Source organism: Daphnia pulicaria, chromosome 3 (genome assembly GCF_021234035.1).
Source record: "Daphnia pulicaria isolate SC F1-1A chromosome 3, SC_F0-13Bv2, whole genome shotgun sequence".
Lineage (NCBI taxonomy): Eukaryota > Metazoa > Arthropoda > Branchiopoda > Diplostraca > Daphniidae > Daphnia > Daphnia pulicaria.
Window position 1 is genome coordinate 4322430 of NC_060915.1, and position 12373 is coordinate 4334802.

The 12373-nt window shown below is 36.3% G+C and overlaps 1 protein-coding gene and 1 long non-coding RNA gene across 2 annotated transcripts; one reads left to right on the plus strand and one right to left on the minus strand.

Annotated features, from left to right (window-relative positions):
* Positions 1–805: 805 nt before the first annotated feature.
* On the minus strand, positions 806–1717 carry LOC124328315. Its single transcript, XM_046787042.1, has 2 exons — positions 1262–1717; positions 806–1177 (listed from the first exon to the last, which is right to left on the minus strand). The coding sequence occupies exons 1-2, from the start codon at positions 1609–1611 to the stop codon at positions 955–957; spliced, it is 573 nt and encodes a 190-aa protein (XP_046642998.1). The 5' UTR covers positions 1612–1717; the 3' UTR covers positions 806–954.
* A 6840-nt stretch (positions 1718–8557) lies between these two features.
* On the plus strand, positions 8558–8861 carry LOC124329538. The gene is made up of 3 exons (XR_006916808.1): positions 8558–8592; positions 8664–8748; positions 8832–8861. It is a non-coding gene; the product is annotated as an uncharacterized LOC124329538 (long non-coding RNA).
* The last annotated feature ends 3512 nt before the right edge of the window (positions 8862–12373 follow it).

Consider the following 12373-nt stretch of genomic DNA (forward strand, 5'->3'; position numbering starts at 1 on the left):
CAAGGTTTTTTAAATAGTCAGCTGTTGAGAACTTCGCGCTTCATTTTTACTTCTTCTTCATTTTTCTCAATCACGCACCAAAACGTATGGCATCCGATCTTTTTTTGTTGCTTCCTCTCGTATTTGGAACTTTATCCCAATTGACCTTCCTCTGCTGGCAATCTACCCCTATTCCACCTCTTTTCCTCTGATACAGTTTCGTTGTAAACTAACAACACATCACTTTCAATTGTCTTTTGTTACTGAATTCTCTTGTTGGAACTCATGGCTTCTTTGATCATATAATGGAAAAGGCGCTGTTTAATATCAATAACAATACATTATTATTATTATTTTTATTCTTTTAAGATTTTTTTATATAGCTTTATTCCTAGGGAATTGAATGGTAGAATAGGAGACAATTGATTTTTAAAATTTAAAATTTATTAAATTAGTATTTGATAATAGAAAAATGTACAATAATTGACAGCGTTACCAAGTAATGACAAATGCCATTAGAGTGATAGAATGAAATTCAATGCCAAAAATGTAGATTTAGTACACTCGCGTTTTCTTTCATAAGCGCATTGTTAAACCATCTTTTTTCAAAAATTAAAAATAAATGCTTAGAATGGCGCAAAAACACTTTTCTTTATGGGAAAAGATATGGCGTCATTTATTTAATGAAACTATGAATATCTTAATTATTAAAAAAATATTTTTAGACGTCTGCGAAACAAGGGAATCAATGTTTAACATTGCCCAGTTAAACTATAGTAGGTAAATTGAATAATCCGTGTTTGTAGTTATATGGGTTATAACTAAGTTATTGCTTACATGTTTATTCCAGAAATAAGGAAATACAAATTGTAAATAATCAACAATTTCCTATGATAGGTAGCTTTCTCTATTAGGAGAAATCTTCAATTAAGACAGAGTATGAGTTCGCCATTATTTAATTATTTTTCTTCATTTTTATTTTCCTGCTCCTCCGCAAAGAGGGAATCCGGTTGTACTTAAGCAAATGGCAGTTAGACTGAAAGTTGAAGTAGATATAACAATGCTGGTGAAAGTTGAAGTTCCAAATGCCAACAAAAAACGATTGGGAGTTCCTTGAGGAACAGAAAAACCAGCCTCAATATCTAAAGGAATGATTGACGTATTTTCGGCACGGGTACTGACAATTTCTTCTGTTGGGCTAGTTCCAAAGTGGTCAAAAGTAATAAGGTTAATAGAATTCAGTATATTTTTAAATTTAATTGTACTTATGAAATGTGCTTACTTTTTATCGGAAGGAAGGAAAACCGAACCATCTTTGTTTTCAACTTCATTGTCGTTGTAGAAGAGCCCAGCACGTCGGTGACGACTATTTACTTCTTTTTCATCGAAAAAGAGACCCCGACGTCGACGTCCAGTTGTGCAAGTAGCTAAAGCGGCAGTTGATGTTGTACAGGTCGTAGTCATGGTCGTGGTTGAAGTTAAAGTTGTAGTGGTTTTTATCAGAGTAAAGGTAGTGAAACTTATACCCGTGCTGGCTACAAACAAACGCTCTTTCTCGTTTTGGGGAGATTCTGCCAGCGTTTTAAGAACACACAACACTCCAAAAACAATCGAAATAATTACCAAGCGCATTTCGTATGTATTGAACTTAATTTGGGAAAATGAACAAATTGAAATTGCTAAGAACAGCTTGTCTTTAAAACAACTCACAGCTGAGTGATGTCTGTAGATGGTGAACAAGTCTGCTTTATATACAAAGATAACCCTCCAAAGAAACACATAATCGATTAATGTAAAAGCTGTATTTTCACTGAAGATTAAACAATAAAAATTCTCTGATTGGCTGCAGCTATAAAACCAGGATAATCTCTTCAGCAGGGCTACTTGGATTCACCAATGTTAATACTTGCTTAACCTTGGGTAATTCCCCCTACTTTTTAGGATTTTACTTAACACAATTACTTATCAACGGAGGAGTTCTCCAAATTTCACTATGTTGTATTAATAGTTTCAAGTTAACTCAAGAAAAGTAGTGTAAGAGTAGAAAAGACAGGATCATTTTTGCGTGTAGGAGCAACCAACAGAATAATGCGTACCCCTGGCCATCAATTTTCAAACAGTAAGAATGTGGTTATTTCAAGTCAAAGAGGTGCCCTAGGCCACTTCAGGTTGTAAATCCCCGTGTGAAAACTTTTCTTCGTTTAATCACTTAAAAAAAATTACAACGATTGGGCAAATTTTTTGTTCCACTGAATCCTATCGACTGACACGATCTTTGCCAAAAGCCCGATTTTTTAAGTAATAACCTAGTTTTTTACATACATGTTGACAAATAATATAAAATGTTCCTTGTTTTTGGAAATAGTTCCCAACTCCTGTCAACAATGCTAACACTAAAAACCCTCAGAATAGGAAATGTTTTCCTTTGGATAGAATCACGAGGATAAAACGGAGAGATTTTGTTACAGTTTAAAATATGTGGCGTAAAATTAACTTAAAAACGAAAAATTACCAACCCACTGCATAGCCTTAGGGTATGAGGTTGGCGTAACAGGAGGGAATCCTTTGTTTGAAAATTCCCCCATATTCTAAGGCTATGCCACTGGTTGGGACCACCATGCGAAATATTTTTAAAAATAACCAACATTTAAAACTGATACGTCTCCCTACAAAACTCTTAAACTTTTTTTTAATAAAAAATTAATGTACTAATCTGTCTTTCCGACAAAAAAATGAAACTTGAAGATGCAATTTAAGTCTACTAAAAAAATTTCCGTTCGAGGCACCATCTTTCTCACATGGGTTATAAAGACAAAATATTGAGAGATTTAATACCTTTGGTGGGTACAGGATATTCAAATGTTTTCAATTCTTTTTTTATTTCTTTAGGCTAGTTAGCACTAAGGTAATAACGTGCTTTACCAATATGCTTTTTATGGCAAATTGTACTTACAGAAAAACGTAATTAAAGAAACATTACATACTTAACCTTCTATCATACCTAATCCATGGAACGTTTGATGATTTCACGATGAAATATTTGATTTTTTTTGTTGTTTTTTAGTGCGTTTGTTATTGAAGCCCAATTTCTTTAATTTTCAACATTTTTCATCTCCGCTAGGCTCCAAAAAAGACAACAATTAGCTAACAATAGCTTTTTGAGTTCATGATCAAACTCTTTGTTAAAACCCAAAAGCGCTTTAAAAATTAAGGGGATTGGGTCGATTGGCATGACATATTGCTCATGTTAGCGAGATATGATGACCAACGTATTCTTCGGGTTAAGAGAACACCTAGTGATGGCTTCATGAAAAACATTTTCCGAATTTTCTTCTCTTTCCCAATTTTTCTCCTAAAACGGCAAATCGTTCTGTTAAAAGGTGCCTTTGTTAAGATTTCAATAAAAAAGTATTAAAAAATTCTGAAACGGAGGTTTTTTCAAGTTTTTTTAAAGATATTTTTACGAATTTTTTTGCTGTTTCAGATAAGAATAACGCAAAGAACCCAATGTCGGGACTGCGAAAACTTAAGACGGCTTCATTGATTCTAGGGAAGTTGAAAGAAGGAAAATATATCGGAAAAGACGAAACGATTTTAAGGCCCAATAACTTTTTTAATTTAAATTTTTTAAACATTTCAAACTTTCTGAATACTAAAAAATAAGATGAGCAAAGCCGCCATCTGGAACGAAAGACAATTGGATTACCCGACATTTGGACTCAAATAGTTTTTTGGACATTTGGATTGTTTTTTCAAAATGTTGAGACATTTGAACTCAAATTAAAAATTACTTTTATTTATTAATACAAATATTGCCGACATCTGGAACGAAAGACAGTTGGATTGCCCGACATTTGGACCAGTGGAAATAACTGAGACATTTGAATTAAGAAGTAAAATGTATTTATTTATGGTCGAGACATTTGAGCAGCATACTCGGAAAATCGATTGATAATGATCTCGATACCTCGAATATGTACGGGTATCGCCGTTCGTTTGTTTTGCATTTCACACCCAAAAAAGATTCTGTCTGCTGCATTTTTATTGATTTAGCTTCACTAACAAAAATGTCCTGTTATTGTGTTATTTTATGTTATTCACAAGTTAGAATTCACCGCTTTCACAAAAAATACGGTGGAAGTGATGCTGGCAAAATTGCAAGGCGGAAAAAATAACTTTTTGGACTTCAGATTAAGAGAGAGTGGAGCTAAAAGGCCTGGAGGCAGGTCACTCTTTTCCAATTATTTAGCTCTGTGTTCAATTAAATTAATTGAGCTTTTGACCACGTGTGCATCATTATCATGCGCACTAATATTGAAAATTTATAACAATATGTGACAAACCGTTCTGAAGATAAAAAGTAAAAACACCTTTTGACTTTTCTAGTGTAAGATTTTTCGAAAAAATTTTCAGATAATGCCTTTTAGAATAATAATAAACATATCTAAAAATAGCAGTGAAATAGAGAATTTTATCCTCTATCGACTGTATGTAAAGGCGTAAACAGAATAATAGATTATAGTGGCTTAAAATATATTATTGTGTAGACGACCTTGTTGGGGCTATTTCTGCCTTTCACCGTAGGGCTAGTTGGCTTATGGAAAATTGCCATTGCTGAGAATAACTGAATTTTTGAATTAGCTCAAATTACTTGTGGATAGTAAAAACTAACCAAGGCAATTATATAAAAACAACCCTTAAAAAATAAATCGTTGTTATTTTGTTATATTTGATCAAAATCGAGGTTTCAAATCAACCCCCGTATCTGCTGTCCTCCCATTAGAATTACAGGGTGGACAAAGGGCCCCGTTGTAGGGGCATGTTGCGTCATTTTCGTTTTATAACTTTATAGACGCTGGAATTGTATTTAATACAATTTTCAAAAAATACCTTCAAGATAAAAGAATTTTTGCTCGTTTTTTTTAGACCAAAAGGTATCAAAAAGGTATTGGTGGAGGGAAATGGGAGAGAAAATAAAAAAATTGGTGCCAACCCTTACTATTCTCTCCTACTACTTATTTTAAGTCACATAAACTCGGTGGTAGGAAAACGTTCCTGTAGTAGGTTTTGCTTTTTAAACGGTTTGGTTGCTTGGAACTGTCAACACTTGGCCTATTGGGGTACACTTGACAGTTTGCCAACAAAAGTGGATGATTATACTGTAAACTGCCTTTGTTTATCCATTAGAATCTCACCGGTGGATTCAAGGGTGACCTGTATCTCACTAACGTAACTAATGTGCCACATACTATGCTGATGAATCTGGTAACCTTAAACTGGGATCCTTATTTTATCAGGTAAAACAAATCAAACACTATTAAATTATTAACCATTCAATAATTTTTTTCTCTCTATTTTCAGATTCTTCAATATTCCAGTATCTGTTCTTCCGCAGATTAATAAAAGTTCATCCAACTAATGTGTGGCCTCTTTATAATTACACACCATTAGGCGGGACTACTATTTCAGGCATAAGTTGAATGCAATGGCGCAGTTGTTTTGAGCATCTTTAATTAATAGTTTCCCTTTACTATTAAGTGTCTCTAGGAAACCATCATTCGGCTCTAATTTGCAAGTTATGCCTTGAACCTGGACAAACTATGGTGCTGGAGGATTTCTACTGTACAACACAGGCATGGTGGTTAGCTTTTGATTTTCCACCATCATGAAATTTCTTTTGATGTCATTTTTGGATTTCTAGTTCTAGCCAGTTCAATCAGAACACGAATTGATAACAAACGTGGCCTCTCCAAAATAGAATAAGAAACCGTACTGCTGTGTCATGGAAAGATCAACAACTGTCGCCAAATCGCCGGTCTGGCTCTTAATTTAGTTTCTGACTTTCAGGAATGCGAGAAATCTGTCTCTTCCTTGACTAACACTGGTAGATTCTATTTTGTTCTCTCGTTTATGGGCCTTAACCCCCCCCCCCGTTATTCAACTATTTTTTTTTATGAAGAAGAGTTGTTTACGGATTGACCCACCTTACTACCTGGGCAAATTTGGCTCATGCTAATTTGGAATCTGTGTGCTATCAAACAAAGGGCATTGTTGAAGTGAGTGGAAGTGAGGATTCGCGCCGCTGGTGCTCATATGACGTACCTGCGTGTCGATGGTGGAACGACGCAAAAGAATCTTTTGGTCTAGTTCTACACTGACATTCTCCGGATTCGCATAGGTACGTTCATGACTAATTGACAGTATGTCCATCCCAAAATATAAAAAAAGTATTCGCGAATTCTTTAACAGTGAGACCCACTGACGGAAACGACGGCTCTAGGTGCGGCTATGGCAGCTGGGAATGCCGAAGGCATAGGCTTTCGGTACATGGATACGTTGGATCAGAACAGTATCACCAGCGATACATCCACTCTGGCCGTCTCTGAATCAAGTAAAAAAGGTTGTCCAGCTAATAGTCCAGCTAAGATACTTGCATGTGAATGGACTCGTAAATATACTACATGTGATGACCGCCATTTGTTTCGCCTAGCTTTTATTTTCAAGTCCCCTGACAACTTCCCCACTCGTCTACCCATTGCAATAAAAATGAATGTAGATAGAAGTCAATCATTTCTGATTAAAAATCTTGTACCATCGCAAATGCGATGTTAGTTTGAAAGAAACAGTTAAAACATTGCATAAACTTTACCGGATTATTGGACAATCGACTGCGTTTATCATTAGCACTCGAATGCATTGTAGATCAATGCGGTAAGGTGTGCTCTCCAGATCCATTTAAGGCCTTTTCTTTTCTTTCCCTCACAATTCTCGCTGTAAACTCTGTACTCTCTGCAATTTTGCATTCGGGAGTGGTGGAGGAGGGACACCTGTTAGCGTCCCATCCGGTCAGTATATGAACAAAAAAAAATCGTTTTATTATATAACAAACAGGGAAGTTTTTCGCCTTAAAACCCTTCGGGAAACAGATGGAAGAAAAAAGTGTAGGAACAGAATCAACAGTTGATCCAACAGGGACGGAGAGTTAACATACGATGGTGTTGGTCAAGGAGTGACGAGAATAAAACCACTGTATACAAAATTGCTGCACTAGAGAGTCTGAGGCGACCACGGGCGGCAAAGAGACTGGAAGTACCGGTCAGAAGGACCAGGTTGTACTTCATTCGTGGTCCTGACCTGGTTAGCGCTATTAAAATCGACGACTGAGTCTTCCCCGAAGTCTGTGTGGAGAATTTCAAGCGCTGAGATAATGTGGACACAGTAGAAGAAGATCCGCATGTATCCGCATTGGACACGCTCGTCGGTTGAGAGCAGAGAGTCTGAGACCTAAATTTTTCTCTAGCTGATGATCACTAAACTTTCGTTTCTAGTCTCTGTACGACTTCTATGCAGCTTCCATGTTGCGCAATTTTGACGGCCGAGGCTTTTTCGGCTTTTTCTCTTCTCCCTCAAAATTTTATCTTATTATTCTCTCCTTCTGTGTCAAACCATATTTCCGCAATTTCCTCTAACGCTTTTGGATGTGTATTGTGTTGTCCCTTTCGCCTCGTCTTCACTAACTCTTATTATATTCGTGAGAGAGGGAGAACGTTGGAGTTGGAGTTGGAGCGGCGACTGGATGTATTCAAAATGCGTATAAGGGGCTGAAAGGATATAACGACGGAGAAAGATAGAAAACTAGCCTAAGCCCTATATTAATATCATTATGATAGCTATTGTGTGACATGGTGACTCGAGTCTGCAACCAAAAGAGTAAAATGCAATGCCCATGGCACCCATTAAACGAGATACGAGACGCGGTTCGTAGCTCCTATAAACCCTCGCCCAAAATAGCACCTTCAACAAACATCGCTATATACAGAGCTATATTTATTAGTTTTTATTTTATTTATTAAGTCAAAAACACCAATCTCTAACGACAAATAATTTCCCTATCGTTCTGTAATAACGGAGAAAACCACTTGATAGACGTCGTCGTCGTCGTTTCTTGTGTGCGTGTTTGTCATAAAGCTGGAACATAGAATTTTTATCCTGTCGTATAGTTGACTATGGATGCGTGTGTAAAATTATGCAGTTTCTGACTTCCTATTTGGAGTCAGCGTGAAAAGTTGGGAATATGGTGCTATTTTCATTAATCTGGGCAGTAGCATGATGGAGTTACCATTTCAACGACCAATTTTTTCAAAGAAAAATCGACGAAAATCTTATACCTTTAACAGGGAGGGAAAAATTATGTCGCAAAAAACTAACTCCCGCAGGCTACCGCTCAAATGAATGAAAATAAAACTCTACCCTAAACCTTTCACGCTGACTCAGAAACAGCATAAGTTTACACACGCATCAACTACGAAAGAATAAAAATTCTAAGTTCCTTGCAGCTCCTTGAGAACCACGCGCACAAGACACAACGACGACGACGTCTATCAAGCGGTTTTTTTCCGTAATAACGGAATGAAAATAATATAGAGTTTATCTGTCGTTATAATTTGGTGTATTTATTAGACTATATTTAGAAGAACTAGCGCATATCGTTAAAGAAAGTTAGCTTTTCTCGACATCTAGCGGCGGGCGTTCGATTTACTAATCGGCAGATAGCAGACTAAGTAATTGACCGACATTTTCTTCTAACGGAAAAATCCTAGCACACACAAAAATGTCAGGTAAGCCTATGTTGGTTTACGTGTAAAAAATGTCGTTAATGAATTGAATTTCATTTCTTTTCTTAGATTGGAGATGGGCACTATGCTATGTAATACCATTTTTTGAAGTTGCTCTTGAAGTACGAACCCAGTTGCTAGTCTGCAACTTCAGGTAAAAATACTTTAGTCATGTCAAATAAGAGAGAACACATACGAAAATTTTTAAAATTAACAATCGTTATTTTTATTATGTAGGAAAAATTGTTTTAACTTATATTGGCCTGCTATAGATTCTGATCTCAGAGATAGTTACATAGGATGTTACTTTATATTCTGTCGACTTGCCAGAGACACATACTTTATTAAACTAATAAAAACCCTACATTCTGAGCATTCTGGGAAGCTGGAATTGTGGATTAGTATATTCCCTACATGCTTGTGTTGCTCTGGTCATTATTTACTCAGTTGATGCAATTCTTTCAACTTAAAATAAAGTATTGAACCCCAAAGCCTATTCACAAAATCTTTCGCTGTCACTAATACAGTTATGAATACTTCCATAATAATTTAAGATTTTTTTAATCTTTTCTAATTACTTATTTTCTTTTTATTTTGTAGCCATTCGTCACAGATTTGTACAAGCCTATTCAAATGGAAAACCCCCATGATTCGTGTATCAGTGTTCTAACTCAACAAGACGGCGAAACAATTCATGCTTCATGCTGGATTTAAATTGATGGCCTCAACGTGTTTTGCATCAAAGGACATATCTACAAATAAAAATTTTGAGTCCATCAATCAAAAGATAAACACAAAATTTCTTGACCAATGGATTGGTAAATCCATTGTTTTAGAATTTAACAAGGTATTTGAAAATGCCACTGCAACAAATTAAAGCAATTAATAGAGGGGCAAACAATTCGTAAAGCATTCACTAAAATGCAACTTGATTTCCAAGAACGAATGACTAGAATTGCAACATGAACAACGCACTAATTCAATTTCAATCGAATTCTTTTTGGATTCTTTACCGAAATCTTATGTAGCTACTGGCGAGCATGAGGAAGTTTTCGTAAGAAAATTCATTTTTGTACCATTTATTCCCAGTCTTTAATGATATTTTCATAGTCTCGCAAGCCTTCCAGCCAACGCGTATCCTCTTTCTATAGGAACCCGAAGGGTGGCCGATGAAGGGATGGCCAATCCAAGGGTTCATGTTCGTCAGATTCCGGATCTTGTACCTGCTTCCTATCAATATAAAGTCCATCCTTCACGTGCACTTGAGCCTACTCATCCAATCAATCCAGGTCATCCGTTCGATATAGGTCATCCAGTCGAGTTTGTGCATGCACTCGAGCTTCTCATCCAGTCAATCCAGGTCATCCAGTCGAGCCTGCTCATCCAATAGAGCCTGCTTATCCAAATATCCAGTCAATTCAGCTCATGCAATCGGGCCTGCCCATCCACTCCATCTTCATATCCAGTTGAGCGTGCTCATCAAATTATTCCAGCACAGCACATTTGAATGCTCGCCATCATGTAGCCCGAAGATGCAGGGAGGCAGCATTAACTCGATTAATTCCAGCTGGCCTGGTTGGATGTGTCTTGTCAAAGTTAACAACACATTGCCCTATGTCCAAAGATTTAAATTTGTCTTCAAACAAAACAATGCCCTGGCAAGATTCAGAAATCGGTAAATAATAACCGAATTTACAATTGAAACATTTTAAGAAAATAATGCTATTGGTTTTGTTGCAGGAAATTAAATCATCATCCGTTCAGCGGATCGTGAGCCCTGTCGAATAAAACATTTTTTTCGTTTTTTCGGTTTGGATTGGGGAAAGGGGTCGATTTTTTGGCAGGGGGTTGGTAGGAACTGGGAAGGGGGTCGGTTTTTTTGGGTGGTGGGTGGGAGGGGGCTCTTTTTTGCGGGGGGTTGGTTGGGAAGGGGGTTGGGTTTTTTTGGAGGGGGGATACGACGGAAAGGCTTCGTTTTTTCTACTGGGGGGGGAGCCTACCCACCCTCCACCCACCCCCCTATGTGTGTCGTACGTAGTGTATCTTTTAAAAAAATCCGAAAACGATTTTTTTTCAAATAGCTTAATTTAATGTAAATTATTTTTTTAACTTCCAAAATTTTACATAATGTGTAGAATTGATTACTTTACAAAGTTCATGTTTTAAAATTAAGCATAGAATGCCAAAATATTTTTTAAAAATAACAAAAGTGACGGAAACATTCGGATTTTTATGAAAGATACTACGTTGTATGTGTGTCGTACTACGTACTGTCGTCTGCTTACTTTGTTTATTAGTTTATTATGATCAGTGCGTTTGAGCTTTAAGAATAATAAATGAGACGAAGTTTAAGATTAGAGGCGAAACGGAAATTATTGATTCAGCCCTACTAACACGGCCCATCCACTTAATGTAAGATGTAGGTAAATATGGGATGAATAGATCCAGGTCGCCATTGGGGGGGGGCGGTAGTATAGCGTAGGTATAAAATTATTCGGATCTAGGATGGGATCAAATAAAGAATATTCATCATAGATCCACCAGCGTATATTCATTAATATACTGATTGTACGTCAAAGTAATATACCCGGGGGTATGATTTTGTTGTGATACCATTTGGTACATACACAGAATGTGCATCACAGTATAACCATATTAGGTACACAGTGGACGAAAAAGCTAAAAAAAAATCTCAATTTCCATTACTCTCAAACCTTTGTCCCTATATTGAATGAACAGGTGGTCAAGTGGTCAGAGAGATGAGCTTTGAATTTTTGAACGGATTTGATACTACAGTGCATACCGTACCCCCAATATTTTACGCCCTTTTCTCTTTTTCTTTCGTAGATGGGGTACGGTATGCACCGTAGTATCCCTTCCGTCAAATTAAACTTAAAACATAGAGAGCCATTTGCCTGCTCAAGACACTTTCACGGATGACTGTATGCTTATAACAAAAAGGTTTTTAATTTCAAATAATATGTAAATTAATTCAAGAGACAATGTAACAACCTTTTCTTGCAATTTTTCAGTTCAAATTCAAATAAATTGTGTTAATCGATGGTTAAGTTGTTCGTGTACTATCTTGGAGTTCTATAGCTCTAATGTTCAAACCGTACTGGAGACCAAATTTGTTTATACCTTTTCATATTAATTTCTTTTTATTGTGCAATAGAATATTATGAATGGAACAAACTGGGACTTGTTTTGGATATTCCGTAAGCTTTTAACATTTAATTGGGTATACATACGCAGTAAAAAACTATCAGCTAAATTACCGGTTAGCAGTACCCTCCAATGCCGCTTATATCAAGCTTTCCCATCCCCTTTCTCTGACTCATCATAGCCAGAGTGCCGAAAGTAGTCTCAAAATATTCAAAATTCCAAAGCTTGTTTCCACTTTTGAAACTTAAAATTCAGTCTAGTTTACTTAACAAGTGGTGCAATCTACGTTTGAAATTTGAAATGCTATAAAAAATTCAAAATGGCCGATTTTTTTTACTTTTTTAAATGCCAATAAAAGATAATAATGTAACATGGGTTCATGTTTAAATCATAAAAACGATGCAAACCTTCTTTAGTTACATTTGAAATAATGTAAATATACCAGGTTTAGATTGGAATAGCTTGGAAATATTATTATTTCGTCATAACTGCCCATTTTCACTTTCCACGATTCCTATTGGTTAAAAAAATCACAATAAAGCTTTTCAGGTCGACCGATGAAGGAGGAGTCTATGCTGCTATAAAGACCTCTAAATCTTCGGTTATTTAGTAAA